Below are 18,635 nucleotides of genomic sequence, written 5' to 3'. Positions count from 1 at the left end.
CACATTCTGAACATTACAAATAAATTCTCTCTGAAAACATTTTTTTTAAAAGGGAAATATTTAAAACAGCTTTTATTTTTATCAGGATTTCAGCAGCTTTGACAAACCAAATACAACTTAGCTTCTGTATTTTATTCCTTTTCCCAAAAGCGGCATTTTCTCATGAGAACATCTGCAATAAATGTAAGAAAACAAAGTCTTCATAAACATCTTTACTGGTCGTATTTTCTAGTCTTGATGGGAACCAGAACCTGAAATGAATCGGGCCAAGCTGTTACTACCGTAGGCCATTTTTGTTAGTATTCGTTTGTGAGATCAGAGTTGTGAGACCTAAATCTATCCTTTGTGTTGTGCTGATAGAAAAATACGTTGTTTTAAAACTCAGAGTCCTCCTGGCGCTCTCACAGGGATGAAACAGCAGCAGTTGTGGTCGATGCTCATCCATAAAACAAGATAAAGTTCATTTTGTCTCCGTTTCCATAACGACACACTCCGATAGTGGGGCAGCTTTGATGTGCCCGTATCCTCTTCTTTTTTAAGAACGGAGCATTAACGTTTATGTTCTCAGTCGCTCCCTCTCTTCTCCTTCCGTGTTCTCTCACAGTTGTAATTATCGTATTTAGTGCCTCAGATTTGAAAGTGCAGCACGTGATGAGCGTCTATTTACACATAGAAAAATAAGACAACGGTGGAGGGCACGGGCTACTCCTCGTGAGGCTTTTTTGCTTGAAAAATTGCTTGAAAATAACTAAATGTGTTCACATTCCTTCATGATTCACTCACCGAGGATGTGCTTACATGAACGTGTAAGCACTAAACTGGTTTCAGTGCAAACAAAGTCGTTTTTTAATTATTCTCCTAACGATACAACATTCAGGAGCCGATTTGAGACGAGCTGCCGTGTTTTACTTTATAACTACGACAGCAACATCAGTGAGGGAGGGGTTTTCTGTAGAAACCACCAGGAATAAAAACCTCAGCCCTCCTCCGTTCTCAGGCGTTCTTCTGTACTCTTTTGTGTTCATGATAAAACAGGAGTTAAAAACGTTTTCTAGGTCTTTGCGTTGGTTTGACGTCACACTAGTTTGCTCATGAAAGGTTTTCCTTCGCTGCTGTCCGACAGCGTCGGGTCTAGCTGCTGTTGGTTTTGAGGTTCTTGATGCGGTGAAGCAGCGAGTCCTTCTCCATCTGAGCCTCGGCCAGAGCCATTTTGGTTCGGGACAGCTCCACCTTGAGACATTCGTTCTCCTCCATCAGTATCTGGAGGTGACAGAAGAGCCACGAGGAAAGATTAAACATCAGAAACATTCTGGGTATTTAAAGGGACTTTACGGAGTTTTGAATTTTTATGCTTGTGATTGCCCCCTCAGGCCAAAAGCGTAACGGCAGCTTCAATAGTAGGCTCGTGCACGAGGCGCGCATGCTGTACGTGCACACTCCTTAACGAAAATAACAGTTGAGACAGTCCCTTGTGTGTGTGTGTGTGTGTGTGTGTGTGTGTGGCCCGGAGGACAGGAGAACGCGCAGCTAATTAAATAATTTGGTTCTGTACCTTTCTCTTCAGCACAGCCGACAAAGGTTTATGATGGGTCAGTCCTCCTGCATGCTCAGATCATTCCCTTCCCTTGCTTGAAAAATTGTTCCAAAATGAAAGTTGAACCCACATCTTTTTTATCTGTGAATTCAATGCCGTTCGGCGAGTCTCAAATAAAAAATTGGACATCTTACTGTAAAAAATATACCATTAATGTAAAAAAGAAACTCTAAATGAACTATGTTCACACCCAGAATCAAACCCAGGTCTTCTGCACGAGAGTTCGACGTCTTACTAGGTGAGCTAAAGGTCCAGTGACGTCCTTTGTATCTGTAACATTTATATCCTTGATGACAGCTGAAACAACGTTCAAAGAACGGTTCGGAGCGAAAATGGCTATTTTGTTGCTAATTTGCAGGAAATATCTAGAAGAAAGTTCTACAAAAAGTAGCTAAGGGTCCTCAGAAATGTAACTAGGTTTGTCACTAGGCGGCACTGCCTCGCTCTCTGCTGCTAAAGCTACGGATAGCAAATGATACGGGCTATGCCTGAGCGTGAACGCGCATGAAGCAGCCTGCTCGACCCGAGCAGCTCTCTTTTTCTGTGATTTTACAGAAAAACAGGCAATCACAGTAAAAATGCCAGGGCTCATTCTACAGGACCAGGGCATTGCAGGAGAATGTATGAAGAAGACATTTATTATTTCTATACATGTTTTGGCTGTCAAACTTCCATAATGTCCCTTTAAATTGAGGGAAACAGAAGCTCTTGACCAGATATGATTTGTTCTTCTCACCTTTTCCTTGGCTGACGGACCGGAGCTGGTGGGTGGAGTCTGGGTCTGCGTAGCCTTGGATATCCTGCAGACGCTGCTCACGGTCTCGGGGACTGCACTCAGACTGCTGTCAGTCAGCAGATTTGCTTTCTTGGATTTGGCTTCAGCTGCAGCGTCCGCTGGGAGGACAAAGGAGACAACAGAAGAGTAGGACGTTTGGAGTGTTGTAAGGTAGAAGTATGAGACGGATCAAGAGTTAATCACCTCCTACTGAGTAAGACCCGTCGTCTCTTCTGTGAATGATGAGACTGTCCACGTGGAGGGAGATCGGCGAGCGCTCGCTGTCTGCGGGGTCACACGGGCCGTCGTCCTGTGTTGTTGGGATTTGGTTTAAACGTGAGACACAACTCTCCTGATCAATGAAGAAATCCTTTCTCTGTGTCAGTAAACATTTATTATGAGTCTAAAATCCAACCAAGCTGCTGATCAGTTTGGCAGCGTATCAACAAGTCTGTTAGCGCTGAAGTAAAAACAGAAGAGCTGAAACACCGGAGCTTCCTCACCTTTAAATCGATGTGCGTGTCCCTGACACTGATCTCCATGGGCAGGACTTGTGAAGCAGAGTCATCCTCCAGGAAGAGAGCCAGGTTGCGTAGCGTGGACATCACAAAGCTAGCATGGTATCCATGGAGATGCAGTTGCAGGAAGCCGTTGCGCATGGCTAGAGGGGAATGGGCGGCGACACAGGGCCCGCTCTCCAGGCGTGCCCGCACTTCCGGACTGTTGTTGGTTTGGTTGGAGGCGGAGTTGGTGTCACCTCCAGCTGTGAGTGAACAGGTGATAGTAACAAGTAGGGATGAGCGAGTACACCACTATCTGTATCTGTTCAACCATCTAAATTATCTGTATCTGTACTCGGAGTGGGCGTGGCCTAACCCAGAAGTGGGTGTAGTTTAACCGGAGGTGGGTGTGGTTTACATCAATATGTTATTTTAAGAAGAAGAAAATATAATTTCTATAGCGTCTCTCAAGATAAAAATCACGGGGAGCTTCACAAAATCAAAAATTGTAAAAATATAAAAAAGCATTTAGAAAATGTTTAAAAATATATTAAAATGAGCAAAAATAGGCAATTGTGATTAAAAAATGTAAAGAAAGAGAGTGAAAAGGAAAGAGGGAGTGGATCCTGAGAGAGAGAGAGAGAGAGAGAGAGAGAGAGAGAGAGAGAGAGAGAGGGAAAAAAAACAGATGGAGCGGAGGCAGTGACTGACGCAGCACGAGCAGTTTTCAGCTCTGTCTTGTCAAATGCACCACGTACGTTAAGAAAAAAGTAACTTTAAATATCTTTAAAGTAACTTTAAAAAGAAGCAAACTGAAGAAAACATAGGGAGTACTGAAGAAACATGAAGCACAGAGAGATCCGTTACTGTCTGTGTGTGTGTGGATGGACCGGACACGGACTGAGCTGTGAGGTCCCGGCTGCAGAGTTTTGTGTGTAGGGAGGGGCGGGCGCTCTATGTGACTGGCCAATCACAGACCGTGAAGACAGTCAGTTACCCAATGAGGATTTTCCTTCAGCACGATTACAGATATTTACAAGTTTTACTCGTTTCATGCCCATAGTTGTCCAAAATGCTTTATCCGTACTGGATACTCGTCTGAAACGAGTATCTGGCTCATCCCTAGTAACAAGGTCACGTCTGTGGAGATCATCTAGAAGAGCCTTGTTCATACTTGACATTAAAATACACCCAAAAGCTCCTAAAACTAAAACTTAGCTGATTTTTTATTGTTTCCAGACAGAACAAACCCCAAACTGCAACCTGCAGCATTAAAGCAGGTTGATCCTGTCTTTTTGAACCCTTTGGGTTCCTCCAGGTCTCACCGTTGGGTACCAGAGATACTCTGAGCCGCTGCAGACGGTCCCTGTCACGAGCCAGCCGTCTCCCACATCAGTGTGTAATGTTTTCAGTTGGGAAGCTCCCAATAAAATCTCTAGGATGATGTGCTCATCAAGTGTAGCCGTCGACCGATAAGCCATAAAAAGCGAACGCTGAATCTTGTTTCAACTGGCCAAAACGAGATTAAGAGCAGATCCAGAAAATAAGCAGTTTTACTGAAAGTTGCGCAATTAAATGTTTGTCAGGCCCAGCGGTAGCGTGTCTGCCCTGGGACTGGGAGATGGAGGCTCAAATCCCGGTCGGGTCATTCCAAACACTCTAAGGCCCTGTCCACAGGTAGCCGGGGATCTGCCAAAACGTAGATATTTTTCTACGTTTTGGCCTGTCATCCACACGAAAACGGAGTTTTTTCACACGAAAACGGATCTTTTTTAAAAACTCCGGCCAAAGTGAAGATCTGCGTTTTCTCCGTTTTGGGTGTCTGCGTGTGGACAGACAAAACCGGAGTTTTAAGGTCCGCAACGTCACTTTCCACGACAAAAAATGCTGACATCACATGTGCGACCTGTGTTTACACTAGCCGGCATCATGGAAGCCCTCACAGCTGCGTTCTGTCACTACCCGATCCATCAATTGTCCAAGCGCTTTCTGCTTGTTTGTTTTTGCAAGCGGAATTACTGCTCCTTGCGGAAGACCACAGACGAAGGACGAGGTTAAGAACGGGGGAAGTACTGCCGCCTACAGGTCTGGCATGTCCTTAACAACGTATTTATCCGGGTACGTGTGGACAGAGTTTGTTTTTAAAACACGGTGGTGTGGATGCAAGTTTTTGGAGGGGCGGATATTCGTTTTCAAAAAACCACGGCTACGTGTGGACTAGGCCTAAAAATGGGACTCGGTGCCTCCCTGCTTGGCACTCAGCAGTAAGGGGTTGGATTGGAGGGTTAAACCACCAATAGTTCTTGAGCACACCACTCCCCACAGGGATGGGTCAAATGCGGATAACTTCACTAATGTGTGATGATGACTAATGGGACTTTAACTTTAAAACAAAGGGCGTTCAAATGAAAGCAACTGGACTTGTTTGGCTTCTTGATGTGAGGAGCTTTGTCGAGCTTTAAACTGTTTTTAAATGAGCAGAAACTACCTATGAATACCCCTCCTCCCTACCGCCGATGAGTCGTTGATGTTGTTAGGCCCTATTGTGTTTTGTAATGGTTGCTTTTATTCGATGCAGCGGTCTGTTGTCCGTCAGAAGACAATTCTTTTGTGGCCAAAACGGGTCAACACACAGAAATCCTGCAGGTGGGTTGAAATAAAAAGGGTGCGTTTTGACGTCGGGTTTAAAAGAGCTTCGAGTGAGATGTGAACAGAAAAGTGAAGCAAGTTAAAGAGAACTGGGAAAACGAGGAAGGTTTTCCTAAAGAGAGACACGTGACAGAGTAAAGACATTACATTTCCAATTTAACTCGTCATTTTATTTTAACTCTGAGATGCTAAAACCTGACACGTTTGCTAAGAACAGAACAAAAAGAAGAAATGTGGCGATAGAACAACAAATGATGGTTAAAAGTTGAGATTTAGACATTTTAAATCCTCGTTCACACAACATTTAAACCGGCACATCCACTGTACAAGCACAGGCCCATCAAAGACGACATGACAGGTGGTAACCTATCCTTCAGCAAGCCATGAAGAACACAACATTATTATTAGTAGAGTGAGAAGTGCATCACTTCCCCTTGATATGCTCTCTAAAAGATGGCAGGAATGGGTTAAACACCAGCGAGCAGTCTCAGGAGCAGAGGAAACACTGAAAGACGCAGAAACGCGCAACGCTGTCAGCTTTTCTTAGATAAAATAACAGACTCGCTCAGCTCTGCACGGAGTAGACACAGACAAAGAGAAGGGAGGTGAGGGGGAAAGAAAGGAGGACACGAAAGAGGAGAGGACGCCAGAAGCAAAGGACTGAACGGTTGTGATAAGACGTGGAGGAGCGAGGGAAGATGGCCTGAAGACGGAGGAGAGATGAAGGAAAAGGGGATTAGTGGGAAGATGAAGTTGGAGCTGGAGGGAAGTGAAGAGGAAAGGAGAGAAGGAAGAGAGGAGGGATGAGGAGAGATACAAGTAGGAAGCGGGGAGCTGGCGTTTCTCTCATTGCCTGAATCACTGGACTGAAACTGCAGTCTGCTGCAGTGGGTGGGGGGTCGGGGTGAGGGGTGAGGGGTGAGGGGTGGGGGGTGAGGGGTGAGGGGTGAGGGGTGGGGGGGAGATTAAGGGTTAAATCTGTAAAGTTAATTTCAATCCAGCACACACATATTTAAAGGTTTGGGACTTAATGTGGCAAATAATGAGACCACTCACTCAATTACGGTCAGATTTATCCTTCTGTAACTGACTCACACACACGCGCACACATGTGCACACACACACACACACACACCCCCCTCCATACGCTTGCTGCTGGAACAAACGGGCAAACACACTCATGTCATGCTATCAACACACTGCATCTGCAGAGCATGCTGACAAGCAAAATCCCAAGTGTGGGGATGAGACCTGACAGAACACACACACACACACACACACACAGTTGGGAAGAGAAGACATGCATGTTAGGCTACACGTGATGGATTTACACCCAGCGGTTACCTTGGCTGCTCTGAGCAGGTATTGGTACTGAACACACCATACCTGTGGGAGGTGATGGGATTGCTTTGTTAGTGTGTAAATGTGTGCAGACGTACACAGCCCTGCTTTACTGCTCTACCGTGTATGTCCTCTCGCCTCTCGCTTTAAAGCCCGACATTTCATGCAGGATCAAATTTAACTGCAGGATTTCTTTTAGAAATTTTTGGGTTGTTTAAGTCGTTAAAATGCTCCGATCCCGCCGTAGTTTAAAAATGTCCAATTCAACTAAGATTAGTAAACAATGTTAATGAACACATAAAATAAGTAAAACATGCAAAAACTAACAAATCATATTTCACACACACACACACACACACGGAGGATGTTTCGGCAGCGGTTCTCACCGAGGCTGCGGTTGCTCAGGTACTGTCGCAGGCTGACGTTGCCCAGCTGGCTGGGGGTGATCTTACCCACCTCCAGAGCCACGGCCGAGCTCTCACCCACAGACTCCATGCTCACACACACCGAGTGCACCTTTAATACGAGCACAGACACCTGGAGGCAAAGACAATCATCAGCTTCGAGTGGAGGATTTACTATTGGGAAAAAAAAATTCATATTTTTGCTATTTATCATATTTATTTGGACAAATTTCCTTTCAACAAAAACAAAGTTATTCTGCTGCTGATAACTGCTTTTTGCAGTTATCTCACCGTATCTTTGGTGGGCTCGTCAATGCTCTGGGATGCAGCGCTGACGCTGTCGGGGGACACGCCTCCTTCCTGCTCTGGACCAGTAGCAGCCTCCGTGGCGCTCTGCTCACTGACGGTGTCCTTAAACCCCGAGATGGAAACGTCATCTGCAAATAAAACACAAGATACACACATTCAACCCTGTGCTTCTTTGTGGAAATCCAGATTTAATGTCACCCCATCCTTCTTGCGTCGGCAGCAACAGGACGATGCTGCCACCTTCTGGGCAACAGAGAACATTCAGCAGAACATGTGGGGGTGTTAGAGGTTTGTCTTCTCCTTGAGGCTGCGCACATTAGCCCCACCTCTGTCCAAGCTGTAGGTGTCTCCGTCCTCCAGCAGGCTGCTGTCGATGGAGATGTTATCCAGGGACTGCAGGGACGGGCTCTTCTTCATGTTTTTATAGGACACCGAGAAACTGGACTGGGAGCGGTCTCGCATCAAACGACCACTACATCAAAACACACAAGAGTGGGAAAGAAGTGAGGTAGAAAAGAAAAGTAACATGGGACTGAAACTAATCCTTGACCTACTCATTTATAATCATTTACTGATGTACTTTATTTAAAAATAAACAGTTTTGTTAGAGAATAATCTGCCCTCGCAGCTCAGAAAGTCATGAACAAATATCCCGCGACAGTTTAAGGTCAGACTAATCTCCCAACCGTCTCAGAAAAGCTAAGCAAACCATAAATCTACGTGATTTGTACGTAAACAGAAAACACAAGGCTGACAACAGGAAAGCTCCTTGTTAACATTTTAAATCACAAGTAAAAAATAATAAAAGACAAAAAGAACTAAAGGTTAATCTAAAAGACAGAGACCGGGGAGTCATGCACGCATGCAAACGCATGCCTTCGGGAGACTTACAGCCACGAAACTGCAGATTCGTACTTATCCAAACAATCACAAGAACAAGGACGCGATCACCTGTCAACACACTCTTTATGCCGGCTTCACAACAGCAGTGCGGTGTGTGTGTGTGTTTTGCATTAATAACCTGCTGCATCAAGCCTGTGTGTTTGTATTCACAGCTGTTTTAATTCTCTATAAACCCACAGAGTTGGCTAGATCCATAGAAAGACAGAAAGTTTCAGCTGTGCTGATGTTAAACGTGAGACACAGCCGGAGAAAAGCAGGGAAAACACACGTGGCTCTGCGGGTGTGAAGCCAGCCGGAGGACATCTAGTCACAGATCCAGAGTCTTACATGTTAGACATGGAATAAAGGGAGGTGGATCTGCTGGAGTTTGAGCAGCTGAGGAGGTCAGAAACCACAGATAAACTTCCTTTCCTTGTAAAGAGAAAACACACACACACACACCCCTCACATGGGTCAAAGTGGGAGTGAAGAGGCAGAAAAAGGGTTGAGGAGATCAGACGGGACACGGCTTTAGACAGATGGTGAGTGAGAGGGACTGAAGGTTCACCCCGACAAACACGAAGCTCTTGTGTTAAACAGTCAGGTTAGAGTGGTGAGGGACAACAAAACATGTACTTTAATGGTTGTGGAGTCAGAAAAAACATCATTTGGGTTAAAATCATCAAAAGCTGATTATGTTTTTATTGGTACATTAAAACTGCTACTAGCAAAAAAACAAACAAACAAACAAAAAAAGGTAGTCCCAAAGCAGCCATTAGTTTGTTACTCTGAACGAGATGAAACAGATCTGAGACCATGGTTCTCGACCGGAAAGGGTGGCTTGCCAACTCCGGGTCGGGGGAGAGGTCCTACCTCAAGTGGAGGAGTTTAAGTATCTCGGGGTCTTGTTCACGAGTGAGGGTAGGAGGATCGGGAGATCGACAGGCGGATTGGTTCGGCGTCTGCAGTGATGCGGACGCTGAGCCGATCTGTTGCGGTAAAGAGGGAGCTGAGCCAGAAAGCCAGGCTCTCGATTTACCGGTCGATCTACGTCCCAATCCTCACCTATGGTCATGAGCTTTGGGTAATGACCGAAAGAACGAGATCGCGGACACAAGCGGCCAAAATTAGTTTCCTCCGTAGGGTGGCCGGGCTCAGCCTTAGAGATAGGGTGAGGAGCTCGGACATTCGGGAGGGTCTCGGAGTAGAACCGCTGCTCCTCGGATCAAAAGGAGCCAGTTGAGGTGGTTTGGGCATCTGGTCAGGATGCCTCCCTGAGGAGGTGTTTCAGGCATGTCCTGCCGGCAGAAGGCCCCCGGGTCGACCCAGGACACGTTGGAGAGGTTACATCTCCAATCTGGTCCGGGAACACCTTGGGATCCTGCCGGAGGAGCTGGTGGAGGTGACCAGGGAGAGGATGGTCTGGAGCTCCCTAGTTGGGATGCTGCCCCCGCGACCCGGATAAGCGGAGGAAGACGACGACAAGGACGAGATGAAACAGAAACATCCCCTAAAGTTGACGTTTCTCAGCGGCATCTTTAATTAAGTCCGGTTCCACTGGGTGATTTCCTTCTGTAAATATAAATAATGTGTTTTTATTCTTCAGCCACTGAGTTGCAGCTCTGGAACGGAAACCCCAGAAGGATGCCTCCCCACCACACACACACACACACACACACACACACACTCACTTCAACTCCCACAAGCCTCTGATTTCTAATATTTAGCAAATAAATAAAATAATTTCAAATGCAGCCCAGATGAAAGACAGATTCTGCGTGCATCATTAGTCTGCACGAGTACGCCCAGATAAATGTGTCAAAATAAAAGCTTCCTGATGCAAAACCCATCAAACTGAAACAGAGTACGTTAAAGGTTGGTTTATGCTTGACGCGTCCGCGAGGTCCGCACGGCTCCGCGCGGGAAAGTTGCGTCATTTTGCATCATTTTAACAACCACGCCCCTCCACCGCGTCTCCGCACGGCCCAAGATTTCCGCAACACGCACCTCGGAAAATTTCTAACCACGCGGACGGTCGGACGCGGAAAAACATGGCGGACCGGCACGGCAGAGGTTCGTAAATACAGACATTTGTATGATTCGGCTCTCAGAGATCACCGTGATCAACATGTTGTTAATAATTCTTGGAGAGAAATAGCTCGCACTGTCGGAAAAGACGAGGATGCTGTTAAAAATGCTGAAATGTCATGTTGTAAACAGTAATTTCTACTTCTACTGTGGTGTAGTGTTGGATGCATGCCGTAGAGCTCCATGCTGCCCCCTACAGTTTGGGAGAATATTGGCTCACCGCAGAGACGAGCCGCACAAACCATAAACACTGCGAGTTGTGAAGCGCGTTCCATCCGCGAGCTGCATCACCGCGCGGAAAGTGAATGCGTCAAGCATAAGCCAAGCTTAAGACTGAAAGAAAATCATTGTCATCGGTAAAAATGTACCACGATGTTTAAAATACGTTGAATGAAAATCATAATGAAGTTAATTCTAGTTTAGCGTTTGGATAAAAAAGGAGGGATACCTGGAGACGGACTGAGGCATCTTCACTGCTGTGTTCTTGTCATTTAGGTCTTTGCTGCCGAGTGGATCAGAAAGAGGATCACTCACACTGGATTTGGAGTCTAGCCCACCTCCGTCACCTGCTGTCAGGCTTTCCTCGCCCCGCTCATCTGAGCTCGCCCTCACAGAGTTCCTAGCTGGAGTCCTCTCCTCCTCTGTGGCGTCGTGATTAGAGTCAGGGCGTGTGGCAGGGCTGGAGGAGGGGACAAGAGGAGCAGGACCCTGTGTGGCTCCATTCTCTGGACCTTCACAACACAGCAGCTGGTCCACAGTGCTGGGTGGCTTAGCTGCTCTTCCTTCAGAGCCAGAACCGTCATTGCCCTTCTCTGACCCGTCTCCTGCGTCACTCACAGGCTCCAGAGTTCCTCGGCTCTCTGAGGGGGACAGCTCTGATCCTGCAGGAGACCCTGTGCCCTCAGGCTGGGGTACAGGCTTCAGGAGGAGGGACACCTCTGCACTTTTGAGCAGGAGCCCTAAGCAGAAAGTGAAGGGTTGGTGCTCAGCAGGATGCTGGGAGGTGTCCTTGCGTTCCCTCTTGGAGATCATGTCCTCCAGATCCTGCTGTAGGGTTTGCTGCAGAGCTTTGAGGCTGCGCTGGAGGAGCATCAGGAACACAAACTGCCGATGGCTCACCTTAACATGAGTAGACACACGTGAACTATTAAAGCTTTTTGAGCAAAGTATTAAAAAAAAACATCAAAACATACCTGAGCACTTATGTGCTTCTGCACGTGCACCAGCATGTGCACATCTGCATCTTTACTGGATGATGAAGAGGATGAAGAAGACAGGCTGTCCAGTGATGGAGGTTTATAGAGTCCGTTACTGGGTGGTACCGCTGACGACGGCGCGCTGTCCGTGCTGTAATACTCCTTTAATAACCGTTTCCTCTGCAAACGAGCGACTGCCTCCATCGAGGTGCTTCTGGAGAGCCCGGCTCCAGCAGATCCTCTCAGGTTCTCCTGGTGCTGGACAAGTTTCACGGGCTGACAGGCCCACACAGTGAGGGGAAAGGAGTCCACAAAGGGCTGTGGGCGTCCCTTACCCCCACAGGTGCCTTCATAGTCCACCCAAAACTGGGCAAAGTGCAGTGCCCAGAAGTCTGAGGCGGCAGGCATCTTGAGGGCATCTGCGCCCATCGTCGGCACCACCAGTCCCCGGTAGACGTCGTGCATTTTAGTGTCTTGTTCATGAGCGTGCTGCTGGAAGACAGAATGAAGGATGGGCACAGAGGAGGAGGAGCGAGGAAACGAGGAAAAAGATGAAGAGAAGAACGGTTCTGCTTCAAAAGCTTGCAGCAAGGCCTCGAGGTGGGAGCGGGTGCAGTTGGCCGGGTGCCGGGTGTTGGTGGCCGTCATTTCTGAAGTCTGTACGGAGACGGAGCGAGGCAGGTCTGCAGGGCAGCAGGCGTCCTGATCGGTGGGAACCACCAGCTGCAGAGGAACAGAAACCAAACAACGAGCTTGAGGAGAACGTCGACTTTAACATAAAAACCTTTAGAACAGCACCGTGTTTTCTCTAGACGTCCTACTTTCAGCATCAGGCCATCGACCTTGATGTCAACGTGCTCGTCAGGTTTCTGGGAGTCGTTGAGCTTGTAGATCTCCATGAACTGCTCCAGACTCTGACGCAGGTCCAGAGCAAAGAGGTTGATCCAAACCAGGCTGCGAGGGTCCAGAACCAGCTGCAGGGCGTTGAGCTGAGCGTACAGGTTGGGACAAGGAACTGCAGCAGCAGCAGGAGCAGCAGGAGGAGGATTACATTTAAACACAAAGAGTCAGACAACAGATGAACAACGATAAGAGCTTGTGGAGTTTTTCATTTAACAGCTTTTTGTCATGGCTGCCTCATGAACGAGACACAGGTGTAGGTAGAAGCTGCCGTACTGGGGTAGTCTTTTCCATCAGGGAAGTAATATTCTGTGAACTCGACATGGACAGCCGGCATCTCTGCAGGCAGGTACAAGGACTTCTTATTACAGGAGATCATGGTCTTTGGGGTGGAGCGGCGCTGATCAGCTGTTGACACCTGAAATACAAAATAGGCAGAAAGTTACCGGCCCATAAATAAAACAACACAGCCTCAATCGCTAGGGGTTACTGTAGTGACCTGGTAGATACTGAAGTCTGCCATCCTGACAACAACAGAGCTGGACATGAGTTGGGTCTTTGGACTCTGAGGAGGAGGAGGAGGACTGAAGGAAGTGCTGGAGGAGGAGGTGTTTATCTTACCTGAGGAGGAAAAGAAAAAAATGAGAGAGACCAAGTGAAGAAAACACACTTTTCAGCTACCAAAAACAAACCCCTGATCCTAACAGAAGGTGCGCATCACCGCACCCAGCTGTGCGCACACACACACGTGGGGGTACCTGGTTCTAGGCACCAGCAGCACTGAGGTGGAGGCCGTGTGTGTGGGCTCCACTCTAGGAGACCTCCATCTGCCTCCCTAAGCCCTACTTCTCCTCCTGCTCTCTCCTGACCCCCTAGAGGCTCACACACATCGTCCTTAAAGGACACTAGAGGACAGAAAACCCACAGGGGATGACACGCCGTGGGTGCCAGGAGGACAAACAGGCTAAAACCAGGTTAGAATGACTCGGCGTGTGTTTTCCGTGTGTGATCGTTTACCGTGATGTGGGGAGCTGCGTGCAGCTCTCGGGCTGCGCTTGTCTCGAACTGCACTCTTCAGCATCTCCACGTTGGATTTGAACTCATCCAGCAGACTCGTGGCCCAGCTCTCTCTGGCTTTAGTGGCTTCGCTGTAGTGCATCCAGTGGACACAGCTTTCACCTGGAAACATGGGTGCAGATGTGTCCAAATAGCCTTCCGTTGAATCAAAAACAGATTTAGGGAGAAGGAAGCCTTGAACAGAAACCCGTACCTGCTCTGTGGAAAGGGTAGTAGTCCAGAGTGATGGAGCTGAAGGAAAGCTGCATGGCTCCACCAGTTATCCTCTTATTTATAACTGTGCAGACAATGCCCCACTTTAGTAAAAAAATAATAATAAAAGCCTCAAACGAAACAGATTTGTGTATTTATCCTTGTAGTCTGGATCAAAACTGGCATAAAGACAATAAAACATGCAGGTGACGTACAGTGGGGCAAAAAAGTATTTAGTCAGCCACCGATTGTGCAAGTTCTCCCACTTAAAATGATGACAGAGGTCAGTAATTTTCATCATAGGTACACTTCAACTGTGAGAGCCAGAATGTGAAAAAAAAAATCCATGAATTCACATGGCAGGATTTTTAAAGAATTTATTTGTAAATCAGGCTGGAAAATAACTATTTGGTCACTTCAAACAAGGAAAATCTCTGGCTCTCACAGACCTGTAACGTCTTCTTTAAGAAGCTTTTCTGTCCTCCACTCGTTACCTGTATTAATGGAACCTGTTTGAACTCATTATCTGTATAAAAGACACCTGTCCACAGCCTCAAACAGTCAGACTCCAAACTCCACTATGGCCAAGACCAAAGAGCTTTCGAAGGACACCAGGAAAAGAATTGTAGACCTGCACCAGACTGGGAAGAGTGAATCTACAATAGGCAAGCAGCTTGGTGTGAAAAAATCAACTGTGGAAGCAATTATCAGAAAATGGAAGACATACAAGACCACTGATAATCTCCCTCGATCTGGGGCTCCACGCAAGATCTCATCCCGTGGGGTCAAAATGTTCATGAGAACGGTGAGCAAGAATCCCAGAACCACACGGGGGGACCTGGTGAATGACCTGCAGAGCTGGGACCACAGTAACAAAGGTCACCCTCAGTAACACACTACAACGGCAGGGAATCAAATCCTGCAGTGCCAGACGTGTTCCGCTGCTGAAGCCAGTGCATGTCCATGCCCATCTGAAGTTTGCCAGAGAGCACATGGATGATACAGCAGAGGATTGGGAGAATGTCTTGTGGTCAGATGAAACCAAAGTAGAACTTTTTGGTATAAACTCAACTCGTCGTGTTTGGAGGAAGAAGAATACTGAGTTGCATCCCAAGAACACCATACCTACTGTGAAGCATGGGGGTGGGAACATCATGCTTTGGGGCTGTTTTTCTGCTAAGGGGACAGGACGACTGATCCGTGTTAAGGACAGAATGAATGGAGCCATGTATTGTGAGATTCTGAGCCAAAACCTCCTTCCATCGGTGAGAGCTTTGAAGATGAAACGTGGTTGGGTCTTCCAACACGACAATGATTCCAAACACACCGCCCGGGCAACAAAGGAGTGGCTCCGTAAGAAGCATTTGAAAGTCCTGGAGTGGCCTAGCCAGTCTCCAGACCTCAACCCCATAGAAAATCTGTGGAGGGAGTTGAAAGTCTGTGTTGCTCGGCGACAGCCCCAAAACATCACTGCTCTCAAGAAGATCTGCATGGAGGAATGGGCCAAAATACCAGCTACTGTGTGTGCAAACCTGGTAAAGACCTATAGTAATCGTTTGACCTCTGTTATTGCCAACAAAGGTTATGTTACAAAGTATTGAGTTGAATTTTTGTCATTGACCAAATATTTATTTTCCACCCTGATTTACAAATAAATTCTTTAAAAATCCTGCCATGTGAATTCATGGATTTTTTTTCACATTCTGTCTCTCACAGTTGAAGTGTACCTATGATGAAAATTACTGACCTCTGTCATCGTTTTAAGTGGGAGTACTTGCACAATCGGTGGCTGACTAAATACTTTTTGCCCCACTGTACATATGTGTGTGTGTGTGTGTGTGTGTGTGTGCTCTGGTCTGAATTTATACCTTTGTCCTTGGCGTGGATGTCATCACAGATGTGCAGGTCGAGGTGCGTGATCTGGAGGTGGTGGGAAGTCTCGCACACGTCGTAGGCGGCGAACAGTTTGGCTATGGTGGCGCTCTGGTCGGCGGCCGGGGACGCCTGATGGGTTCGAACCTGCTGGGCTGATGGAGGCTGCGATGAGACCTGCAAATACACACAGAGTTGTTCTGACTGATGCTTCAAATGTCTTTATTGGGTTCTTTGGATTTTGACAAATGGATCATGTCAACGTTCAAACAGCTGGCGCTCAAAGCTTCCACCACATGGTGTTCTGGACCAAACTGCAGGAGGAACACCGGCTGACATGTGTGATTTAGTGTAGATGCTGAGTGTCTGTACTGCTTATGTGCCCCAGTGGAGAGAAAATACCAACTATGAGACGGGTAGACTCAGTGTGGTGCCATGAGAGGGACACAGAACAGCAGAAATGTGTCCTTCACCTGATCATCTGTCGCCATGCTCTTCCTCTGCTGTGCAGACTTCTCCATGGCCTCGCTGAGGGACTTTGCGTACTGGACCATAGCTTTCAGTTGGGAGTCGGTCAGCACCCACAGCAGGTCGTCCAGGATCAGAATCAGCTTGGAGGTCACCACGTTACAGTCTTTTATCTGCATCAGGAATCTCATATCAGCATGAAACATGTAGGTGGAGGACGCCTTCATTCTGCATAAGCTGTGTTGAACTATTTTGTACAGATCGACTTTACAGACGTAATAAATAACAGATGCTGCTCAGAGCTGCTGGGCCTGCAGCCTGGGAAGGAACATGTTTTAGTCAGCAGAGGGACCGAGTGACGCTAACCCGTCTCTTAAGAGTGACTCGTATCTTTGACTGGTTGGTGATGAGGCGGATTGGAGCGCTCAGCATCTCATGCTCGGCGCTCTGGATAGCGTCGGCCTCGATGCGGATCATCTGCCAGCTGATTTCTTTAAACATCAAGATCTAGGGCAAACAGAGGAATGAATTCAAACGAGAGTGGGATTGGTAATGCAGATTTAGCTGTAAAACAACAAATACTCACCTCCCCTCTCTGAGGATCCTGGATGCGAGTGAACCGCAGGTCGCTGATGCTCCAGCTGGTGTTGACGCTGTGCACCTGCAGCTGGGAGAGCTCGAAGGACGCGTTGAAGGCTTTGGCGCTGATCTTGATGACGATGGAGTTGATGGATAGCGAGATCCCCTCCACCACTTTCTCAGCAAAGCCATATTCACTGTACACAAGGTACATGATCAAGACAGGTGTGGTGTCAAGTCCAGTCCATCAAATATAAACACCCAGACGCCCACCTTTGTCCTGATGCGGTTGCTATGGGAGACGGACCATTGGGTGGACGAGGCTCATCACACGTGCTCATCTCCATCATCACTTTATCCAGAGACTGAAAGAGGAATCATGCTGAGGAATTAGTTTTATAGATTTCTCTAATCTGCAATCAGACTAAAAGCTTGAGATTCATATCACACAAAAACAAGAAACAAGGATGAAGACCTGAGATTTCCTGTGTGTTTCTACAGATGAGGCGATTAATGACCCAGGTCAATGGAACAATCAGAACCTGCTAGTTCCATCTCAGGAGAATAGCTAGGATTAAGCCGCTGCTATCACGTAAACATCTGGAAACTGTCATCCACGCCTTCATTACCACCAGACTGGACTACTGTAACTCGCTTTATGCAGGCATCAAGCAGGCCTCCATAGCGAAACTACAGAAGGTCCAAAACGCGGCAGCCAGGTTACCGACTGGGACCAGGAGATCTGAACACATCACGCCCGTCTTGGCATCCCTACACTGGCTTCCAGTCTCTTTTAGAATTTTGTTTAAAGTTCTGGTGTTTGTTTTTAAATGTTTAAACGAGTTGGCTCCACGTTATCTGGCGGATCTGATCCATCCTTATGTTCCCGCAAGAAACCTTCGGTCAGCACAACAAGGACTGTTGGTCGTTCCTAAACACGGACTACAATCCCGAGGGGGTCGGGCTTTCTCGGTACTGGGGCAGAGGCTCTGGAATGAGCTACCTACGTGTGTTAAACAGGACACCACGCTCGGCAAGTTCAAGAGCCAGCTGAAAACACACTTTTATTCTTTAGCTTTTATTCAGGAAGAGTCCCGTTAACTGATAGCTTTGCACTTTTTGCTGCTCCGCCTAGATTTTATCTGCATGTTTTTGTTGGTTTTTAAATGGTTTTATATGTTTTTATTCTTTTTTATGCTTATTTCTGCTGTGCAGCGCTTTGTTTGGTCCTTGGGCCGTGTGAAGGTGCTATGTAAATAAAGTTTTAGTTAGTTAGTAATAGTTTCAGGTTTGTACCTCTCTGCTGTGCTGCTGTACGACGCCTCTCCAGAGACGGGCTGTTTAACTCGTGGTTTTGTGCTCCACACACATTTTAATGAACCTACAACCAAGCTCTGAGGATTCTCCAAAACATCCGGGGTTTAGAGACGGAGCATATATGATTGCTGATTCCCAGCAGCTTGAGTGCTGCAGGGAACAGCAGCTATCTGGGGAGCAGCCTGGCAGGCTGCTGTTAACCCAACACCTGCGTCCTGCTCACTGGTACGGCAGCCGTGGCAAAGATTCAGAAACGCTCAAGCAAGATATCAGAGCTATTAAAACATTAGTCTATTACAAATCTGTTTAAGAAGGCATGGGAGATACAGCCTCAGATCAAAATACTGAATCCACTAGAACAGTTAGTGTCCCTGCTCTGCAAAGCTGCATCGTGTGTACGACAAGACGTCCGCTCATGATGGTTAATAGGCTGATGGGTGAGATGATGCTGAAGAAAGATGATGGGTTACAGCAGAACAACGAGGCAGCCAT

The 18,635-nt window shown here is 47.2% G+C and overlaps 1 protein-coding gene across 6 annotated transcripts in view; it reads right to left on the bottom strand.

Moving 5' to 3' along the window:
- Positions 1-905: 905 nt before the first annotated feature.
- The window catches only part of bltp3b (bridge-like lipid transfer protein family member 3B), a 31,631-nt gene continuing 13,901 nt past the window's right edge, over positions 906-18,635 (bottom strand). Inside the window, exons 4-25 of one of the 6 annotated variants that reach the window (XM_070548536.1) lie at positions 17,100-17,191; positions 16,834-17,023; positions 16,614-16,754; positions 16,253-16,420; positions 15,776-15,956; positions 13,909-13,992; positions 13,656-13,817; positions 13,397-13,543; positions 13,138-13,259; positions 12,915-13,056; positions 12,560-12,753; positions 11,736-12,461; positions 10,991-11,661; positions 8,803-8,886; positions 7,899-8,044; positions 7,555-7,700; positions 7,246-7,396; positions 6,863-6,904; positions 2,873-3,132; positions 2,574-2,679; positions 2,331-2,488; positions 906-1,260 (exon numbers count right to left, since the gene is read on the bottom strand). In XM_070548536.1, coding sequence (XP_070404637.1) covers positions 1,132-1,260; positions 2,331-2,488; positions 2,574-2,679; positions 2,873-3,132; positions 6,863-6,904; positions 7,246-7,396; positions 7,555-7,700; positions 7,899-8,044; positions 8,803-8,886; positions 10,991-11,661; positions 11,736-12,461; positions 12,560-12,753; positions 12,915-13,056; positions 13,138-13,259; positions 13,397-13,543; positions 13,656-13,817; positions 13,909-13,992; positions 15,776-15,956; positions 16,253-16,420; positions 16,614-16,754; positions 16,834-17,023; positions 17,100-17,191 — 4,242 coding nt within the window. In that variant the 3' untranslated portion in view covers positions 906-1,131. The remainder of the gene's footprint in view (positions 1,261-2,330; positions 2,489-2,573; positions 2,680-2,872; positions 3,133-6,862; positions 6,905-7,245; positions 7,397-7,554; positions 7,701-7,898; positions 8,045-8,802; positions 8,887-10,990; positions 11,662-11,735; positions 12,462-12,559; positions 12,754-12,914; positions 13,057-13,137; positions 13,260-13,396; positions 13,544-13,655; positions 13,818-13,908; positions 13,993-15,775; positions 15,957-16,252; positions 16,421-16,613; positions 16,755-16,833; positions 17,024-17,099; positions 17,192-18,635) is intronic. The other 5 variants (XM_070548545.1, XM_070548551.1, XM_070548558.1 and 2 more) reach the window with 5 other exon arrangements.

The sequence above is a fragment of the Nothobranchius furzeri genome, chromosome 1 (genome assembly GCF_043380555.1).
Source record: "Nothobranchius furzeri strain GRZ-AD chromosome 1, NfurGRZ-RIMD1, whole genome shotgun sequence".
In the NCBI taxonomy this organism is placed as follows: Eukaryota; Metazoa; Chordata; class Actinopteri; order Cyprinodontiformes; family Nothobranchiidae; genus Nothobranchius; species Nothobranchius furzeri.
Note: the sequence above shows the minus strand (reverse complement) of the source record. Positions and strands in the feature narration are given on the sequence as shown.